Below are 21,513 nucleotides of genomic sequence, written 5' to 3'. Positions count from 1 at the left end.
ATGAACTCCCATATACTTCACCTCAATTCAGTATTAAAATTTTGCTGTTTTACTTCTCAGGCTTTTTTAAGGCAAATAGATCAAATTCTGATCCTACATTTAGAATAGCCTTACTCACAAGTTCAAGGTTATGGTAGTATTAAAATATCCAGATAAAAAAGATGGACAGGAAATACAATGACACAGTAGTAGTGGCTGTGTTAGAGCTTTCTCATAAAACTTCGATAATGGAAAATGATAAATTAAAAAATTCAATCTTAAAAAAGTTGACTTTATAAAATAATTCTTAAAAACAAATCTGTGTAAGAAGGAGAAACTTGACTAAGAAATGATTTTCAGTTGAAAAGGTTCACTAGAATTTTGGGAGAAGATTTAAAATCACGTTATTAAACAATTTATTAGAAAAGTGTTTGTATAAAAGATTCCACAAGATCTCACTTCCTCTGGGATATATCATTTGAGAACAGATTTTTCATCCACTGCCTCCTTTTTTCTCAATAGTGCTTCTGTAAGAAAATCTGACCTCAGATGTCTGTGAAATATTTCTAACCTTTAAGCTATGCATAGAAAATTAATGGAATAATTTTGTTCCCAAGCATGGAAAAAATGGTAGAGTCTGCACATACTCCACATTTTTTTGCATCCATTTCTCCAGTTGCTTGGTGATGCGCTGGTGCTTCCATTCTGTCATGTTGGCAACAATCACACCAGGATTGAAAGAGCAAGTGCTGGGGCTTATGCCCAGGTCTTTTATGGTCTTCTTCCGGTAGTCCAGATAGCCCATATATGTATTCTGTAAAGGAATGGGGTACGCATGCTTTTGAACAGTGAATCTTGTTTCTGGAAAATAGTCACTTTCTTGAAACCTCTGTGTGTATCCCTGGGTTTCCTCCTATGTCACTGGCCACTTCCTGGAGTCCTTTTCCAGTTTTCTCTTTTGTTTCCCCAACCTCTAAAAGCTGAGTGCCACCAGTCTCATTTCCAGCACCTGTTCCTGTCCGGAGCGTGAATTCCCTAGACAGCCTCATCTAGTCCCATGGCTCTAAATCTATTCATGCAGACAGCCCTGACCTCTCCTCTGGATTTCCAACTCCACTGCATCTGCCAACTCTGTCTCCTTCTGGATGCTTAATAAAGGCAGCTCTACTTACATCCCAAAACTGATCCCAATCCTATTCCACACCTGCTTTCCCACAACCAGCCCTGCATCAGTTAGAGGCAACTCCATCCTTCCAGTTAGAAAACCTAGGGTCCTTAGGTCATCCTAGACCCTTTCTCCTCCCTCACCTTTCATCCAAATCTCTGCAAATCCTGTCAGTCCCATCTTCCAAAATATACTCAGAAGCCAGCCACTCCTCAGTGTCCCCACTGCTCCCTTCTTGGTCCAGACCATAATTACCACTCTCTGGATTTCTAGAAGGCCCTCCCAAGCTGTGTCCCTGCCTCCACCCTTCTCAACCCCGTGCTGTCTCAGTGTTGCTCATCTGCTCAAGGCCCCTCAGTGACTTCCCGCTCATTCAGAGTAAAAGCCAGCCTTCCTAGAATGCCTGCCATGCCCTGCACCATCTGCCCACCCCATTACCTCTCTAACTTCTGTTCTCGCCCTTGAGCCCTCTGCCACACTGACCTCCTTGTTCCCTTAACACACCAAACACACCCCTGCCGCGACACCTCTGCAGTTGCTCTTACCCCTTCTGGAATGCGTTTCCCCTAAATACCGGCTTAGGTAGCTCCCTCCGTTCTTTCAGGTGCAGGTTCAGTGCTACCATCTTAGTGGAGCCTTCCCTGATCACCCAATTGAGTGAAGCACCACCAAGTCCTTTGAGTTTTAAGCTGTTGCCAGTAGTGCCCTGGCAAGTGATATTGCTAGAATTATTTGGGTTTAAGGCTAAGCATAGTGGGGCATCTAATCCCAGTATGGACCTTAGCTATCGTGTATTCAGAGACAGTTAGGGTCACTTTCATGGCTCATTTTTATTTTGGCTGTTGCTTTTTACAGCTTAGCTAAAACTTAACTCTATTTTTTATCATTCTTGAATGCTCTTTGGGCTGAGTTTCTATTAGTCTGGGTTAATCGTATGTCCGCAGTGGCTGGCATGAAATTTACCAACCCTAAATAACGTAACTTAGTCAAACTTTTGTTTATGGCTTAATTTTTATCACTGTTGTCTCCCATAGGAGTGTGGCTAAACGAAGCATTATTAAGTAGCTTTGTGTACTTGATACCAGCTCCTTTTACTCTTTCATGATTTAGAGGGCATTCCATTGGGATGCAGATACTTGCATGTGTAATTTTATTAAAAACTAATAGAATGGCTGGGATCAAACCTATGGGTTTATGGAGCTGTAACTCATCTAGAGTTTACCAACTCCAACCCCACTTCCACCCTGATCCTCTGTTCAATACTTTGTTTACACACTGTCTCTTCCCACTAGAAGGTAAGCTACACAAAGGCAGGAATTTTAGTTTTGTTGATTGTGTTACTAGTGCCTAAAATAGTGTCAGGCACGTAGTAAGCCCTAAATGGGTGGTACTGAGTGAATGCAGAGTGAGGCGGACACATCGTTCCACCTACATAGGCTGCCACAGTCCACCGCATGTGATGCTCAAGTATGACATGGACTATTGTAATAGGTCAACTTGAGCATGTTTCCATGTGTGGGTGCTGCTCTAAGAACGTTACACACACTACCTCGTTAACTGCATGCAATAATTTTACATGTATTAACCAATTTAATTCTTGCATAACCTGAGAGTGAAGTACTATTATTACCTCTGTCTGACAAATGAGGGAGAAAATGACTGATTAAGTAACTTGACCAAGGTCACAAAGCTACTAAGTGATGAAGCCAAGCTTTTGACACTCAGGTCTGGCCCCAGGGCCTCAGCCTTAAAGTATGTCATATCTTAAATGTGACACATATAAAATTATTTCCTGAAACTTGTTTTGAAGAAGAGCACTTGATTCTGAATAGCATCTTGTATTCTAAAGCCTTTTTTTTTTTGGTTTCAGTATTGCATATAGGTTCACCTTTCTTCATTTCTATCAGGGTAAGGAACTCCTTACCTTTGAACAAAATTAATATTTTCCTCTACTGAACGGGGTTGGGGGGGAGGAGAAGCAATGGTCAAAACTGAAAACAGAACCAAAGATTCAGTGAGTCTCTTACAGAACACACTATCTCTGACCTAGAGTGTGGTTATAAGTGACCTACATAACATTTCTGGAGCATTTACCGGACACTTTGACATCACGTTATTTCATCACAACTCACAAAAACATAACAAAACAGGTATTATTCTTGCTATGTTTCAGATAAGGGAAGTGGGACCTGCAGGGTTAAGTAACTTGCTCCAGAGTCAGTGAGGAGCAGAGTCGGGATGGGAATCAGAAACCAGGCCCTGTGCTGTTTGTCTCCCCGCTGTCCGGACTGGCTGGCTTCTCCAAGGTGTGGATGGCACTCATTCTGAGGTGCAGGGAAGAGATGGGAGAGAGCGGTAGGGCCACGGTAGGGTCTCCAAGACGTGCTCACCTGCAACCCCACAAGTCTGTGTATGTCCTGAGAGGCAGGCAAGTCGCAGTCATCTGAGAAAGCTGCTGCATGGCCCAGGGCCAAGGTGGTGTCATACAATTCTTGGATGTCCCCTGAATTTGGAAACACCAGGAGTTACAATATTACAGCATTCACTTTAGGGCTAGATAGAGCATTAGAGCTTAAACAATCCTCGATTTTGCTGTGGGGGGAAAGTACATGGTCCCTGATTTCAAGTGGTTTGGCAATTTGCCTGATAAGAATAGCTCATGTCAATTTTAAAAGGCACTTGATAAAAGCTCAGATCAGCAGTGGTCAAATTTCTTTATTTCTGTTGCTCTGTAGGTACCACACTAATGCTCATCTTATTTGCACGTGGGCAACATTTAAACACCAAAACTTAGCTCGTTTCTAAGAATGTCATCAGTGAGGCTTTATCCCCCTATGTTTTAGGGGTGCAGAGAAAGGAAAGGCTACAAGCTAGCTAGTTCTTACAGACTTTGACAATCAGAGAGTTGCTCTCAAAAAGTCAGCTGGATTGTCCTGGAGAGTGACTATCAACCCTTGTTTTCAAAATATTCCCCAAGTTACAACAACACTGTACTCCCAACTTGAATAAGCAGTCAAAATCACTGGGTGAGAATGAAGAGAGAGTCATTCCACTTATCAGCTGCTCCTTTTCGGAGTGTTCTTGGCAGTCGATGAGCATACCTTGTACGATTATGTCATCGTCCAAATAGATGACTTTCTCATGTTGGTGGATAAGCAGAGGGAGATAAAATCGAACAAAATTCAGCTGTTAAAACAACAAAAGAAGTGATGGTGGGGAAGAGGCACAAGGCTCAGTGTCTAATAGGGGTGCTGGAGGGCTGGTTTTGACCATGACCTCAGCTTAGCTCCGGGTTTGAAGGAGAATAAAACAGAGGCTGCAAAGAGGCCTCATCAGAGCTTCCTGGTGCCCAATTTCCCTGGGCCCTGGGACTGAAACCAGCACTGGTCAGTGGTTCTTCAAGATCCAAACCCCCCACTGCTAAGACTGTCACCACCTTCACCCTCTGTGAACTGCTGCTGGGGGCGTCTCAGAGGCTATCACTATTTTATGCCACAAAATGCCTGCCTTCCTCTGTCCACGGTAATCTGATCTCTGTCAACTAAAATAGCCTTAAAACACACACACACACACACACACACACACACACACACACGCATTGTCCCCACCACAAGCTCAACCTCTTAGCAACTTGGGCCAGAAAAAAGCCAGAGAAGCATGGGCTGAGGATGGGGATCTTAATGCTTTAATAGTCACAATACTGTATAATCCAAAGTCCCAACTCAGCTAGAACGCTTGATAATAAATATCTGGAACAGGGAAAAGATCACGTCATTAGATGAAGGGCTTCAAATTTAGTCAATGTTCAAGGATGGATTTAAGTAACAATCATACATAGAAGGTGGCTTCATTTTCTGTAAACCTGCCATCAAAAATACCACTCTGTGCTGGAGAGGGTCCCTTTTGTAAAGAATTCTTGCAGTAAAACACCTTAAGATTCCCAATGCTAGGGGTAAAGTTGGTGTCTCCCGAAAATATCAGCCGATTCTACAAAGCATGTAATCAATCCATCATGTTACCGCCTTTCCTTAGCTGCTGGACTACTCTGAGCTAAATGCAACGTCCAGTCACTGTGCACACAAATGCCTGTGGGCGGGGAGTATTTTTTTCCTGGCCTCACTACTTGGCCTCCCCAGGCATATTCACACACTTAAATGCATCCTACATTCTCTTATGCTTCATTTCTTCTTTCATTGCCTCATTATGTTTATGTAAACCATCTTCAATCCTTTCTGAAGCAGGTGGCTTAGAAATTATAAATAAGCAGAGTCTGGTGGAGATCCAACACTGGGAAGCTTCAAAAACATTCCGTCTGCATCCCACTGGCGGGCGCTCCACAATGAACAACGGTCCCACCAAGAACGTTTCCCCAACGTGCGCGATCCCTACTCACAGGCTGGAGCAGTTCCGGTCTCGAGGAGTCTGGTCTGATCTTCCCTTTGAGGACCATAGGGTTGAATTCCACAATTTTAAAGTTTATTTCTCTCAGTTTAGAATGTTCAATCCATTTTCTAGAGAAATGACCAAAACAACAGTAACAACAACAAATATAAAAAAACTCCTCTAGCACACAACTCCAACCTTTCCTCAATTTGCCTATTGCCTCAGGATCAATCTGTTGTCTCCTTAGAAAGTTAAAAATAAAATGTGTGTAACCTTAGCAGAATTTAGTCTGTAAATCTTCCTGATTTTTTTCCTCATCTGGTTTGGCTTCAAATCTCCTTTTTTTTTTTCCATTCACATAACTCTTTCCACAAAGGAAATGAAGCAAAATAGTAATAACCAAATATCTCTCCAGATCCACATAATCTCCACAGGAAACTGGAAGAACAAAAAGTGTCCCTTCTTTCTTCTAAAGCAGCGTCTGTGACTGCCTGTACGCTCTCCACCATAGGCTAACAGCTCTGTAATGAAGCAGGACGTTCTGAACCTGCCACTTGGAATCATGTTTGCTCTGCTGTTTTGACCCCAAGGATGATTTGCATTTACCATTGCCTCTTTGTCTCTCAATCTTCTGTCCTCACTCCTTACCTTTCCCTCCTCCTCCTCTCTACCCTCTTATCTTATGTTTTCTCAGCCTTGCAGAACTTCTGATTATTTTTTATCCAATTCATCATCAGATTCTTGGTAGAAATCATCTCAAAATTAAATTTCCAATTTTATCTTCGTGTGCCACACATTTTAAAGCCACACATGGTAGCGTTTAGGTTGATTAAAAATCAACAAAAGAATTCAGTCTTCCAAACTAAATTTAGATCTTTAAAATCCAAACCATAAAAAATCAGTCATTTGTACAATATTGTAGGTCAATTATATCTCAATAGAGCTAGGGAGGAAAAACAGTCTCATCAACAAGAAAAAGAGACAGCCAACAGAAAATAAGCAAGACACTTGTCCAAATGGGAATTAGGATCAAAAAAAAGTGCTCAATCTCATTAGAAATAAAGGAACATCAAATTAAAACCACTGTTCGATACCCCCAGACACTCATCAGATTGGCAAAGTTAAGAAGACTGCCCATGCCAGGTGTTGGTGTGGTGGTTACAGGGTGTGTTTACTTTGGGAGGATCACTAAGCTGTACATGGGATTTATACAATTTCCTGTTTCTGTATTATGCTTCAAAGAAAAGAGTTGTAAAAATATTTTAAAACAGGGTGGTGGATGAGACAACCAAGAACTAGGAAACAGTCCCTGTTCAAACGTCCTGAAGTCCTGTAGCTCATGCCTCTTGTTCAAGTACAAACCTTCACCATTCTTTTGGGTTTGGTTATCTGGTTTTCATACCCACAGATAATTAAAGGGCTGTTAATAGCAGGCTACGTGAACAATCTGCAACAATAAATGATAAGGCTGGGAAATGAGACAGACAAACCCACAGCGGCCAAGGACCATTTAGATTAGGAGCGAATGTCTTTCATATCTCAGTACCTCCTAATGGTGCTGTTACCAAAATATCCAATGATGAAAGTCGTACATAAATACCTTGAAATACCTTGAACTTCCCTTCATCACTGCTTTCTCCACTTCCTCCATTCTCCCTAGAGACCGTCTCTATTAATGTTCAGAGATCTTTCTGGGTCTTTTTCTTTACAGAAACACATATATGTACATGGACATATTTATAGTTTGGGGGGTTAGATTTTCATTGTTATAGACTGAATGTTGTGTCCCTGACATCGCATGTTGAAACCTAATTCCCAAAGGGATGGTACTTGGAGGTGTGGCTTTTAGGGGGTGATTAGGTCATGAATGTGGAGCACTCATGAGTGGGATTAGTGCTCTTATAAAAGAGGCCCTAGTGAACTCCCTTACCCCTTCCGCCGTGTGAGAACACAGCGAGAAGGCAGCCCACTGTGAACCAGGCAGTGGGCTCTTACCAGACATGGAACTGCTGGCATCTAGATCTCCCCAGCTTCCAGAATTTGAGAAATAAAATTCCCTTGTTGATAAGCCAAGCCACCTAGACTGTGGCATTCTGTTACAGCAGCCCAAATGGATTAAGACATTCATAAAGTGGATCATACTATATGAGGTGTACTGCAACTTGGATTTTCCACTTAATAATATTCCTTGGGGATCACCTATGCTTTCTTTCTTTTTTAATAGCTGTATTGTATTCCATAGTTCATTTAAATATTCTTCCATTGATGGACCTTTGAGCACTTTGCACTTTTTTTTTTTACCATTTCACATAATACTGAAATTAATACTGTTGTACATAGATTTTGGTAATATGTAACAGAATTTCTGTAGCGTGGATTCCCAGCAGGGGAACATGGAATGTCTTTTCACATTTGCTGGCCATTCATAGTTTCTCTTCTGTGAATTATCTGTATTCTGCACTCATTTTTCTACTATATGCTTGTATTTAAAAAAAAATTGGTAAGAATTCTATATACATTTTGGGTAGTAATCCTCCGTCTATAATACATGTTGAAAATATCTTGCCTAATCTGTTGTGTGATCAATTTCACCTATAGTGTTTTTAAACATTTAAAACTTCGTAAAGGTTAGCAGTCAAATCTGTCAGTTTTTTCCTTATGATTTTGGGCTTAGGGAGTCACTCTCCATACCAAAATTATACAGTTATCCCCATTTTAATAATACATTTAGAATTTTATTTTCTGTTTATCTCTCCTAAATCCAACTCCAATTTATGTTTTAGTGTGGTGTGTGATAGGAAAGTGATCATTTTGCAATTCAAAAATAATAATTAGTGATGATTTAGAGCCATATTAAAATGATTATAGTATATTAATAGTCTCTCAGGTTAAGAAAGCAGAGAAAAGAGAAACCATTTTAGAAATAAAGACTTTTATATAAAATGCTTGAGGACTGGGGTGCCTTCATTCACTGGGCAATTCATTTCTGCAGAATGCCTGGTGGGGACTGCCCTACCAGACTAATGAGGCTTTGCTGAAATTTCCTCAGCTAGGCAACACATTTGTCAGGCCATCAAGTAAACCTCAGGCCATTCCCTCATGAATTTGAATGACATCTATCAAACCAAAGAAAGAAGAGAATCCACTTAAGGAAAATCTGTAAGGAGGATTAAAAGAAAGTAGAATAGCCAAGACAGGGAAGCAACCTAAATGCGTATCAACAGATGACTAGATAAAGAAGTTGTGGTAGATTTGTACAATGGAAAACACCCAGCCATAAAAAAGAATAAAATAATGCCCTTTGAAGCAACATGGATGGAACTGGAGATCGTCATACTAAGTAAGTCAGAAAGAGAAAGAAAAATACCATATGATATCACTTATATGTGGAATCTAAAAAAGGGCACAAATGAATTTATTTACAAAACAGAAACAGACTCACAGACTTAAAAAGCCAACTTATGGTTACCAGGGGAGACAGAAGATGGGGAGGGATAAATTGGGAGTTTGGGATTCACACATACTAACTACTATATAAAAAACAGATAAACAACAAGGACCTACTACATAGAACAGGGAACTATACTCAGTACCTCATAATAGCCTATAATGAAAAAGAATATGAAAAGGAATATATATATACATATATATAACTGAACCACTATGCTGTACACCAGAAATTAACACAACATTGTAAATCAACCATACTTCAATTTAAAAAAAGTAAGAAAACCCCAAAGTCTACAGCACACAAATTACCGTATTCGGGACAGAGTGTTCCGGAGTCCAACTACATAGAACAAAATGTTGGCGTCGGTGTTGCTGTAGATGCTGTTGATGGCAGCCATAGCAGCACCCATCCTCCCTGCTGCTGCACAAATCACCACGGGGATCTCATCTTCCATTTCCTCAGCAGCCTCAGAGTCATCACCTGGAAACATCAAAATCAGCGTCCTGGAACATGAAGGCATTTCACTACAGCAGAGCCAGTCTAACTTGCCTTCCACACTCCTGGGAGAAGACAGCAGAGTGTGGAAGAGACTGCCAACTGTTCTCCAACATCCAGTTCTTCTTCTCTTAGAAACAGAACATTGGGACTTTAGCTGGCACACAGCCAACCAAATATCCACAGAATATTCTTCCCGACTCCGTTGCAGCCTCTTTGTGATCAAGTTCTGACCAAAGGGATGCTTGTGCCAGTGTACGTGCAACTACTGGGTTTGCCTTTAAAAGGAATTTGCTTGCCCTCCCCTTTTCTTTTCCCCCTTCCCATTGGCTGGATTATGTTTTAATAAGCCCTCCGTGTGATTCTTATATGTGCTGAGGTTTGAGTAGCACTGATCATTCTAGAACACAACTGATAAGCTGACGCTGGGTGGATGTTCTATAAGCAGGTCCTTGGAAGCTGACTAAATTTTCACTTGTCTCTGAAGCCAGCTATTGAGAGGATGCAAACTGTGTTCCTAGGTATCTCCTCTTGATGGACCACATGCCTGCTTACTTGCTTCATTCCTTTTTAAAAAAATTTTTATTGTGGTAAAATACACAGCAAAAATTTACCATCATAACCATTTTCAAGTGTACAGTTCAGTGGTCCTAAGTACATTCACACTGTCGTACACAGCCATCACCATCATCCAGCCCCATAACTTTTCATCTTGTGAAACTGAAACTATACCCATTAAACAAGAGCTCCCATTTCCCCTCCCCTCCCAGACCCTGGAAACCATCATTATATGTCCTGTCTTTATGAATTTGACTACTCTAAGTATCTCATATTAATGGAATCACACAGTATTTATGTTTTTGCGACTGGCTTGTATCACTTGGCATACCTGTTTCATTCCTGAGCACAGTCCCCTTATGAACTTTCTTATACAGAATCCCACAGAGGGTCACAATCAGAAGGAACAGCAACACCTGATTAACTGGAATAAAAACAGAAACATGTTCAAGTGTAAATTATCGAACTGAAATTGTGGAAAAGTCTAGAACAGCCATGTGAGTAGATCCCCCTTATCCCAACACACCCAGGAGTAGAGACCTAGCACCTTTCTCTAAGCAGAGAGCATGTGGAATAAAGAGTTCACTGTGAGACTACTGATGCCCAAGGATACATAGATGTAGTTTAAGAAGGATCCAGGGCTAAACCCAGGTAGTCTTCATGGCAGAGGCTACAACCTTGATGACTACATGATGCTGTTTTTGTAGCCACTTTCTGTGATGAATGCTTTGCTTTATATAATATCCAACACTTATATAACACATATGACAAGCCAGTACTTATTATGAGTACATGTTCTTAGCCATTATAACACAGCTACTTCTCAGTTAATTCAACAAGTGGTCAAGGATTACATACAGAAAATTCTTGCCCTGAGGAAGAGGTTAGAAGACCCCAACACCTCCTCTAGTTCTAAGCCTCCAGGGCCATCCATTCCAGAACAGTGACACTTGCCCTTGGAATCTACTGAGAAGTAGAGTGGTGTAGGCAGTATTTTCCTATTGAGGGAGCACATACCACTGGTTGTTTACGGGATGGTTTATGAGGCTCATGTTCATAGCATTAAGTAACATTAAATCACAGTATGAGAAATCAGCTACAGGCAGGCAACAAAAGCCACCTAGAATTGAATAACAGTATCCTAATTATATATATTTGTACAATAAACTTCTTTTTATTTTATTTTTTTAAACATTTTTTATTGAGTTATAGTCATTTTACAATGTTGTGTCAAATTCCAGTGTAGATCACAACTTTTCAGTTATACATGAACATACATATATTCATTGTCATATTTTTTTCGCTGTGAGCTACCGCAAGATCTTGTATATATTTCCCTGTGCTATACAGTATAATCTTGTTTATCTATTCTGCATAAGCCTATCAGTATCTACAAATTTTGAAATCCCAGTCTGTCCCTTCCCACCCCCCGTCCCCTTGACAACCACAAGTTTTTATTCTATGTGTATGAGTCTGTTTCCATTTTGTATTTATGGTTTTTTGTTTTTGTTTTTGTTTTAGATTCCACATATGAGCAATCTCATATGGTATTTTTCTTTCCCTTTCTGGCTTACTTCACTTAGAATGACATTCTCCAGGGACATCCATGTTGCTCCAAATGGCAAATAACCTTCTTTTTATGATAGCGATAACTGCTATTCTATTTACAGAAAGGAAATATACTTTATATTACAAAATACACTTATAATTTAAAAATAAGTCAAGTCAGTCATACACAGGACAGAAGGAACAAAGATGATGAAAAATTGAGAAGATGGTACATTGCCATATGTGGTACACAAATGCCTGCAGTTTGGTAAACACTGGTAGAAAGGGAAGGGGCTGGAATTTGAAGCCAGACTCAAATCTCACTTTCACCACCTCCTAGCTGTGTGGCCGTGGACAGGTTACTTACCCTCTCTGAGCCTCAGTTTGCTCATCTGCTAAACAGAGATTGTAATAATAATTATGACCTTTCAGGGGTGTTTTGAGAGTTAACAAAGGCAATGTGGGCCCAATAAAGCCTTTAAAATTGTTAAGCATTATTATTTACTATTTTTGTGCATCAAGATATTTATACTTGTTGACCTCATACTGATCTATTTTCTGGCCCCAAGGCCTTTGTCTTCACATCTGTAAAAGTAAGGAGTTGGGCAGTCTCCACAGATGCTGTGTTCTGAGGCTCAATTGTTCTACGTCCTGACATGTATCTCCCCTCTGCCTTTCTGGGTTGTCAGATTCAGCCTGAGACAACCAGATACCGGACTCAGTTTAAAATAAAACTACACAGAAGCAGAAGACAAGGGACAAAGTTCTATAGTTTATCAATACAACTGATTAACATTCACTTCCCACAGCCAGTTCGGGGAAGCAGCCCAATGTCTACTACCATCTGACCCTTTTTTAGTAAAAGTATGTCCCATGCAATATTTGGGATATACCTAATACTAAAAAATTATTCATAGTTTACTAGAAATTCAAATCTATCTGAATGTAGCAGATGTCTTTTGATCTGCTACATTAGGCTCCTCTACCCTGAGGGTAATAGTAATACAGTTAGGTTATTATTTGTCCCCTAGATTCACAAACAACTGCATATAAAATCAGATGCAAATCCAGATTTTGATGGGGTCTGAAGATGACATAACTTGAGATGATTCTTTAAGAATAAGAACAAAAAATTACAAATGCTAAATGAGACAGAAACACGAATATTTATTTACAATGAAAAAACAAATCATATTTACAACTCTTATGGAAGCATCTGACTCCTCTCACGAAAAATTCACTCTGAACAAAACACTTAACAACTTTCTATGGGAATCATCCTAATGTGCCGATGCCAAGAACTGTCTGTGGGAAGACTATCCATGAAGAGCAAAGAAGATCTCAAAAAAACCCTAAGACCCAGCATCAAAACAATCCTCCAAAATGCCTATTTTTAATCGTAATTTTCAAAAGTTTATAATCTTACTTTTTCGTAATAAAGCCATGTGTGTTCACGTGGATAAAAACTGTGACCTGTGGATAAAGAATAAAAGTATGTTTAAAAGAGAATCAACCCAAAAGTCATAATACAATTACTAAGGATGATGCCTTTGACCATTTGATACATGGCCAATTTTGCAATTATTCCTAACTTTCTGAATATAGAGTTTTGGTAACTAGATAGTTCTTGAATGTAGAGCTCACCATTTCAAATTGATTTCTCCAGCTGTACAAAGCACACAAAGGCCCCCAAAGGGTCATCTTTTGCATTCTCTAGAAACAGCCCTGTCAACCCTCTGGGTTAGTTGATCAGATGGCACTAACTGGAGGAAATGTCACACAAGAAGGGTTCCTTGATCTAAAATACCAATCCCTTGCCTTTTTTCCTGCTATCATAACTTCTTTCCTTTGATAAGGAAGCTTCTACATCTTTAGGAATCCCTTGTGAAAATAAAACCACCCTGAGAAGGGCACACCTTACATTCCATTCAATCATCCATTTGGTAAATATTTATTGAGATCCTACTAAAAGCCCAGCACTGTGCTATGCATTGGGGATGCACCAATGAACAAATCAGTCCCAGTCCCTATCTCCATGGAGCTGTTTTCAGTGGGGAGAACAGACACTAAAATGTAAGCAATAAAATAATTAGATTATGGTAAGTGATACGAAGGAAACAACAGAGCTGTTGGGATAAAGGTGAACAGAGATAGAAAGGCATCTTAAAGAGACATCAGGAAAAACCTCACTGAAGAGACAGCATTCAATCAGACGAAAGAGCAGGAGCCAGTGGAGAGAATGCAGAAAAGCATCCCAGGCAAAGGGAGCAGCAAGTGCAAAGGCCCTGAGGCTGAGGATTTTAAGTACCGCAATAAGTTCAATGTGGCTGGAACACAGTAGACTAAGGGAGAGACTGGCTGGAGGAGGTAGAGACAAACTGCGGTGTCTGTAAAGGAGCATGGATTTTATTTTAAATGCATATAAACTCCTCCATCAGCCTTTGTCTTCATTTAAGTAACAACTGCAATGTAATACGGAAACATCTGATTTCTACTGATGATGAAATCACAGATACCACCATTACTTCTGTGATTTGTTGCCACAGTTGAAGGAAATGCTCAAATTCAATTAGAGGTTAGTAAAAATCAAGATGTGATTTTTTTCTTATCAAAGTGCATGAGAAAATGAAATGTATCCATCGATGTCTGGAATGCCTGTGCACCCTACGTTAAAGATCAGAATCCTGGGGGTAGGTTGATTCAACTGACATCTGGGTTATGATGTCATAGAAAAGTGATGTTTTACCATCTGGAAAAACTGCTGCTTTGGGTAGATCTGCCAGGTTTGTGCTGTGGCTTTTCACAGCCCCAGGCCTCTGGTGTGATACCTAGGGGACTGAACTACAGAATGAACAACTAGTCCCACACAAATAGTAAGAGAGGGGCAGGCTGACTCTCAAGGTGACTGCCAGGGGTGAGGAGCACAAATGGAAAAGAAAGCCCTCACAGGAAGGCTGGAGAGATGCCAGAGACAGAATTGGGGTAAGATTTTCCTGTTTTGTATTGCTATCCACTGCCGGAAGTGATTAAAATACCCATATTTCACAACTTCATGCAGACCAATGTTGAAAAGCACTTCTGCTTCTATATTAAACATTAAAAAAATAAGAAAAGTGTCCAGGACACAAAAAGGAGGGGGACTTGTCACTTGATATTCTTACAGGACTTATATTGGACGTATTTAATAACCAGTATGGCTCTCAGCATCAATCAATTGAAACGGGCATGACTGGTGTCCCACGAGTGTGTTCTGACTGGTAAACAGCAGCCTTGGTGCCCACTAATGTCAAGTCATGTGCATGTATTATCTATTCAAACAAATAAACAGTTGAGCACAGGAGATTCTAAACACACACACACACACACACACACACACACACACAGGGCACATTATATTCTGATAAGCAACAAGAGTTACTGTCACACCATCAGCCATTCTCATCTTCTACCAGACCAACTTTTACCTTTTTTGCCCGAGACAAAGTCAGAGCAAACTCCAAGAGGCCTACCAACTAGACGTGTCCCAGGAACATCTCTCCACAGAGGAGGCCCACTACTTCATCACAGAATAAAGAACTGGCCTCATGACAACTATTTTTCTGCCAAGACATCTGATACATGTTGACAAGGTAATTTCTTCTTAGTGTCCTGGATTTCCATAAATTTCTTATTGTGAACTTCTATAATTAGAAAGTGCTTTAATGTTTCATTCCAATTTCAGGGCATCCAAAGGGAGACTTCTGATTTATCAAAGAGTTTGAATGTAGAGAATGATGTGTATCCCAAAGAAGGTTTTAGATTCTCTCCTCCACCTTCTACAAGAAGAATTATAAATCTGGATAGCAAGCAGTAGCTAAAAAGTAAGTTATATTATCAAATAAAGATTCAGCAATGTTCTCAAAGTAGCACCAGGCTTAAGGAGGCAAGAAAAGGGCTGATATGACAAGAAAAAGTTTCAACCAAACATTTCCCCAAATTCAAATCTTTCACAATATTCTGCAGTATTCAATTTGTGCTCTGAAAATCCAAGAGAGCTGACAAACTGTCTGTTCTCAAAATGTATCTGTTATAGCTCTGTTTCCTGGTTGTTGTCCCAGCTTATAATTTATCCATATGCTTATCACAACACCTTATATATTTATTATAAGAAGCAGTGGTCATTAAGAGAAGCAAGTTTGGGCAAGTTTAATGATAAAATGAAGTTTAACCATTAGAAATGAATTTTAGGTTACAAAATTCATTTTAGTTTGGAAATCTAAAATTAAATTTTGTCACATATTCATTCACTTCTTTGAGGCATTTTGACAATCACCCCAGGAGCAGGAAACAGATTTCTTTTATCTTTAAAAAAAAAAAAGTTAATTTGCCATAAATAATAATCTGTCTTGAGAACTCAAAGTTTATTTTAAAATTAAATTGATCCTTCTTAATTGCGGTCCTTCAAAGGTACTTCTCAACTTGACTTCTGACCAGAGGCAGCAGTCAGCAAACAGAGAAAAATAACCTTTAGAAATTAGCAACATGATAGACAGCCTGGAGGATGCAATCAGGAAAGACAGCATATCATAGTACCCCAGGGTCTCTTTATGAACCAAAGTGTTGTGAGAACGTGTTGGCAGTGATCTAGGGAAATTCTTCAACCGGGACTTGATTCAAGCCTTTAACTCACTGTAAACAACCAGCTACAATGGCCCTTTCATTTTCCCAGGATATAGACTGCACACCCAGGAGCTCTGAGCACATCTGCAATGGCCCTTCTCCTTTTCCTCTCCTGCACTTGGGAAAGAATTGAGTCAAAAAGTAAGTAATGTTATGGTCCTTCTGAGATTGGTTTCAGGTACTTTTTTGTCCCTTTGCTATTTTAGATGATACGCATTCAGCTAACTTTTGGGGGTGATGCCAGCCTAGAATGGTCTTTGGCCACATGTCTGCTCCCTTCCAAAGACTATCTAGTACTACAGGAGAGAATGAGGGGAAGACCGGAGGCTCTGAGCTCCAAGTCACAGAGGCCAGTTCCTCCCTGGAGATCCCAGTCAGCCACGCCAATAAATTCCTCTCTTTTCCTTAAACTGCTTTGAAATGAGGTTCAATTTCTTGAAAACAAGAGTCTTTACAAATACATTCCTTATGGCCAGAATGGTGTGCACATGTAGGAAAAATTTTGTACAGGGCTAGGTAATAATAATAGCTACCATTTATTGATAGCTTAATTTGCATTCAGCTCTATGCTGACCATTTAGGTACTTTATCTTCTTTAATTCTTACAACAAACACCTTTCAAATGGATATACTACTATCTCAATTTTTCAAATGAGGGAATTGCAGCTCAGAAAGGGTCAGTAATTTGCTCAAAATCACACAGCTAGTAAATGGGAGAGCAAGGATTTGACGTTAGGGCTCTCAGATTTCAAAACTGATAATCTTTAACCACAAGGTTCTGGAGCTCTTGAAGGGCCAATCTGGCTACCCCAGAGGCAGGTGAGGTGGGCTCCAGGTCATAGATGTCATTGTATGCTGATGAAATTTCACAACTCCTGGGGAAGCTGCTCTCCCCTCTAGTACTTGGTTACTCTAACTGCTGAGATCATGCCAGAATCAGAGAAATTTAAGTGCTGCCTCATCTGAGAAGGAGGCTCATCTCTGCCCTGCCCAGCAGGTTGCCAACCCTAAAGTCTCTTTAAGATAATATAAGATGCTCCAGGAAGCAAATATGGCACATGGAGTTGTAAGGTACAGCAGTGGTGAGCCAGGAGAGAAATTCCTGAAGCACGTTCTTGTAGGTAACCTCCTAAGGCGCTTTTAGAATACAAGGCAAAGAAAAGTCCTTGAGAAGCATGCACTTCTAACAGAGAGCCTGCTTTACTTCCTTTTTTTTTTTTTAATTTGAAACTGTATAAAGATTCAGCATGCCTGACTGGCATCCTTCTCATCCTCTTCACGATTTCATCTCACCTCTGATGGTGGCACTTTCTCTTAAAGCGGCTGTAAATTGGTGTTTCCAGCGCTTGCAGCCAAAAGCATTCTGATGGACTGAGTAGGTGCACAAGAAACACCTGCAGCTTCTAGATGGGAGCTGATTGTGTGGATCTGGTAGAGGGATCAGGGCTGGAAATGGGTAGAACAGTGATGGAGGAAGGCGGGGATGAGAGCTGGAGGGAATGGCTGCAGGATATCTTAAGAACACACAGAGTAAGAAGCGGAGATGTGGGGCTGAGGGCAACTGGCCCGTCTAGAGCAGAGTCAGGAAGAGCATCTTCTGGGTTAACGTGGTTCTGGCCTGCGAGGAAATGCACCACAGGACTCACTGCTGTGAGGGCGAGGCCTGGGCCCATGAGAGGTGCAGACCACCTGCCGACTCTCTCCTCCTGTGCACGTGGCCTGTGGGACTCCACGCTCACCTGCTTCCCCACCACCTTTGTGACTGTTCAGCCTCAGTCTCTTTGGCTGCTGCCCCTTCTCTGGAACTTCTAAATGGCATAACACTTCAGGACTCAGTTCTTGATTTCTCTTCTCTCTCTAAACTCTCTCCTTACTAGGTCTCTTTCTATCTCATGGCGTAAAACACCATTTCAATGCCAACAACTCCCAAATTATTGTCTCCAACCCAGATCTCTCATGTGGACTCCAGACTCCTAAAGCCAACTGTCCACTTAGTGTCTCCACTTGAAGGCATCATTTGTCCAAAACTGAGCTCCTGACATTTTCCCCCAAACAGGCACCTCCTATCATCTTCCCTGACTCAGTTACTGGCAACCCCATTTTTCTAACTGCTTTGGCAAAAATAAACTTGGTGTTATCCTTGACCCCTCTCTGTTTCATTTCCTACAGATGAACTGACAACAAACCTTGTCAGCTCCACCTTCAACACATATCCAGAATTTTCGCCACCTGTACAGCCTCCACCCTGGCCTGATCACCATCATCCTTTGCCTGGATGATTCTGCCTGTCTCCTTTTAGCCGACTTTCAACAAAGCAGTCAGAGAGAGCCTGTTAAAACAGGAGTTAGAGTATGTTGTTTTCTGTTCAGAATTCCCCAAGGCCTCCCTATTTCTCTCAGAGTAAAAGCCAAAGTCCTTTTTGTGTCCTACAAGATCTCGCCCGATCACACTGGCCTCCCTGCCAGACATTCTCCTGCCTCAGAGCCTTTTACACTTGTTCCCCTGGAACAGTCCCACCAGATATCTATGTGGCTCACTCCTTCACTTCCCTGGACTCAGTCAAAACCCCCTAGCCCCAGCAATACATCTAATACTTTTCCTCAGCAATGACCACCACCCCACATACTGCCCATTTTTCTGGTTTTCCTGTGCCCTCCCAGTGATAGACTATAAGCTCCATGAAGGCAGGGAATTTTGTCTGTTTTGTTCATTGCCAAATAGCCAGCACAAGTACCTGGAGATAGAAACCCTCAAAAATATTTACAGACTAGAGGGATGAACATGTGACCTTCTCCTCCAGGAAGCTGCACAAGCACCTCAAACCTCATCTGTTCACAACTGAAATCAGCACCTGCCCCACAGAAATCCCTCTTCAGTGTTCTCTGAGCATCCTCTTCAGCTGCTCCCTCCCAGCCCCTCATCCAGTCAGTCACTGATTCACACAGTTTCTCCTCCTAAGTGTTTCCTTTTTAACTTTTTTTTAAATTGAAGTATAGTTATTTCAGGTATACAGCAAAGTGATTCAGTTATACATATATGTATCCATTCTTTTTCAGATTCTCCATTATAGGTTATTACAGGATATTGAATATAGTTCCCTGTGCTATACAGTAGGTCCTTGTGTGTGTGTGTGTGTGTGTGTGTGTGTGTGTGTGTGTGTGTGTGTGTGTGTGTGTGTGTGTGTGTGTGTATGTTAATCCCAAATTCCTTATTTATCCCTCCCCTCCTTTCCCCTTTGGTAATCATACGTTTGTTTCCTGTCTGTGAGTCTGTTTCTGGTTTGTAAATAAGTTCATTTTTATCTTTTTTTTTTTCAGATTCCACGTATTTAGTGATATCATATGATATTTGTCTTTCTCTGTCTGACTTCCTTCACTTAATGTGATCATCTTTAGGTCCATCTAAGTGTTTGTTAATCCACCTCCTTTCTACCTTGCCTCATCTCATTCAATAACGTCCCACATGGCCTTCCTGCCTCTAGGATTCAAATTCCCCCATTATTCCAACATTGTTTTCTATAGGTTGGTTGTCATATCTTTAGTTTCTTTTACTCTTGATCAGTCCCACCCTACCCACACTGCCTTTTTATTTTTCATGAAAATTTTTTGGAAGAACATAATCCAATTGTCTTGTAGAATTCTAATGACTGATTCAAAACACTACTCTGAGTGTCCTTTTCCCCCCTAAAGCCCTTCACTGGGAAACTCAGTACCAAAAGGTTAAGGCTGGAGCTTAAGATTCCCATAGGCCCTCTGGGCCATGCCTTCTGTCCAAGTTCTACTGCTTGAAGGTTCGTCTCCAGCCCTCCGCTGTCCTCCACACCCAAGACTGTGCTTTTCTTGTCTCTGGACTTCAGTTTAAGCAGTCCCCTCTGCCTGGGATGTCATTTCCCCTGCTCTTTCCCCAGCAAATTGCTCCTTGTGCTTTAAGGACTCCTCCTCCTCCTTCAGGAAGCCTTACGTAACTACCTTGCATGGGTTCTCCCCTGATCTCCACTGCGATGCCTATCCCCACACTCAAAACACTGGGTTCTAATATGGCTGTGGCTGTCTCCTCCACTAAACCATGAGATGACAGAGGACAGGGACTGTGGCTTACCCACCCTGTGTGCCTCAATAAATGTGTGTGGAATGAATGACGGAGAAATAGGAGAGAGGGAGAAAGGGCTCCTGTTGCTCTGTTCTTCAATCCCAGGAAGAAAGGGGTCAGCATACCTTCAATAAGGAAGAAAGCCAGAAGGAGGGGAAAGCCAGGTTGATGGTCCCACTCCAGGAATGAAGACAGAGGGCTCTGTTTTCTTATTGGCCTTTCTCTTAACAACAAGGAGAATTGTGTCCCCTGCACCTCTGTAAGCTTTCCTAGGCTGAGTGATTTCTGTGTTGTGCTTTTCCTGTAATAAATAGTCAAGCCTTTAGCATTAAGAGCCCATAGGCCTAGGGAGGAGGGTATAGCCCACTGGTAGAGCACATGCTTAGCATGCACAAGGTCCTGGATTCAATCCCCAGTACCTCCATTTAAATAAATAAATAAACCTAATTACCCCCTTGAAAAAAATTAAATAAACTAAAACTAAAATAAAATATTTTTTAAAAAGAGCCCATAGGAGCTGGGGGAGGGGGGCTCACCTAGCAGCCAGTGTTGGAAAGAGGAAATCCCTAAGCAGGGCAACGGATGGAGGGAGCCTCAAAGAGGAGTGGTCCTAGGGCCTGTGACTGGGAGAAAAGGAGAACTTAGAGAGCTGGTCTGGACCAGAGAAGTGTCCGCTAGGTTTTAAAAAGGCCCCTGAAGACCTTGCATGAGGAGCTGTTTTACGAGATGCCAAAGAGTTTGGGCCTGTGCCCAAATCTGGAAAGAATGTCTTAAGACCTGGCAGCAGCTAAGGAGATTAGCTCTGCCTTGGAAGAAAAGACAAAAGTGGGAAGGACTCCAGAAAAGTATTCTAAAAATCAGCCCCTAAGATTTATTTTACATGCCAACTCTAATCAGTTGGTAGGAGCTTTCAGTACTGCTAAATTGAGAAGGAGTCGAAAACCACCACCAGACTCAAAAGAAAGAAAGAAAGAAAGAGAGGAAGGAAGAAAGAAAGAAATGTAATTGTAATTGATTAATCATGTCTGCCATGGGATCAGGTAAGGAGGAACAAGAAAGAACCTGGGAATCCAAAGGAAGATAAAAGAGAGGGCTCCCAAAAAGTACCGTTGAATGACTTAAATCTGGAAATATGGGATTTGTCATTGCACAGAATTGACTTTGAAACCTTGTTCTGCCTCATTTC

General features: G+C 41.1%; 1 protein-coding gene and 1 long non-coding RNA gene across 6 annotated transcripts in view; one reads left to right on the top strand and one right to left on the bottom strand.

Annotated features, from left to right (window-relative positions):
- Positions 1-21,513, bottom strand: part of GLT8D2 (glycosyltransferase 8 domain containing 2) — a 38,051-nt gene that overhangs the window by 2,526 nt on the left and 14,012 nt on the right. For all 5 annotated transcript variants that reach the window (XM_072973098.1, XM_072973099.1, XM_072973100.1 and 2 more), the window contains 7 exons: positions 13,006-13,052; positions 10,363-10,455; positions 9,287-9,458; positions 5,538-5,655; positions 4,246-4,330; positions 3,535-3,647; positions 627-793 (listed from right to left, as the gene is read on the bottom strand). In XM_072973098.1, the coding sequence (XP_072829199.1) occupies positions 627-793; positions 3,535-3,647; positions 4,246-4,330; positions 5,538-5,655; positions 9,287-9,458; positions 10,363-10,455; positions 13,006-13,024 (767 nt within the window). In that variant the 5' untranslated portion in view covers positions 13,025-13,052. The remainder of the gene's footprint in view (positions 1-626; positions 794-3,534; positions 3,648-4,245; positions 4,331-5,537; positions 5,656-9,286; positions 9,459-10,362; positions 10,456-13,005; positions 13,053-21,513) is intronic.
- Positions 14,275-18,656, top strand: LOC140700180 (uncharacterized). The gene is made up of 5 exons (XR_012078468.1): positions 14,275-14,561; positions 15,032-15,208; positions 15,301-15,439; positions 16,288-16,379; positions 18,408-18,656. It is a non-coding gene; the product is annotated as an uncharacterized lncRNA (long non-coding RNA).

The sequence above is a fragment of the Vicugna pacos genome, chromosome 12, assembly GCF_048564905.1.
Source record: "Vicugna pacos chromosome 12, VicPac4, whole genome shotgun sequence".
NCBI classification, from domain to species: domain Eukaryota; kingdom Metazoa; phylum Chordata; class Mammalia; order Artiodactyla; family Camelidae; genus Vicugna; species Vicugna pacos.
Note: the sequence above shows the minus strand (reverse complement) of the source record. Positions and strands in the feature narration are given on the sequence as shown.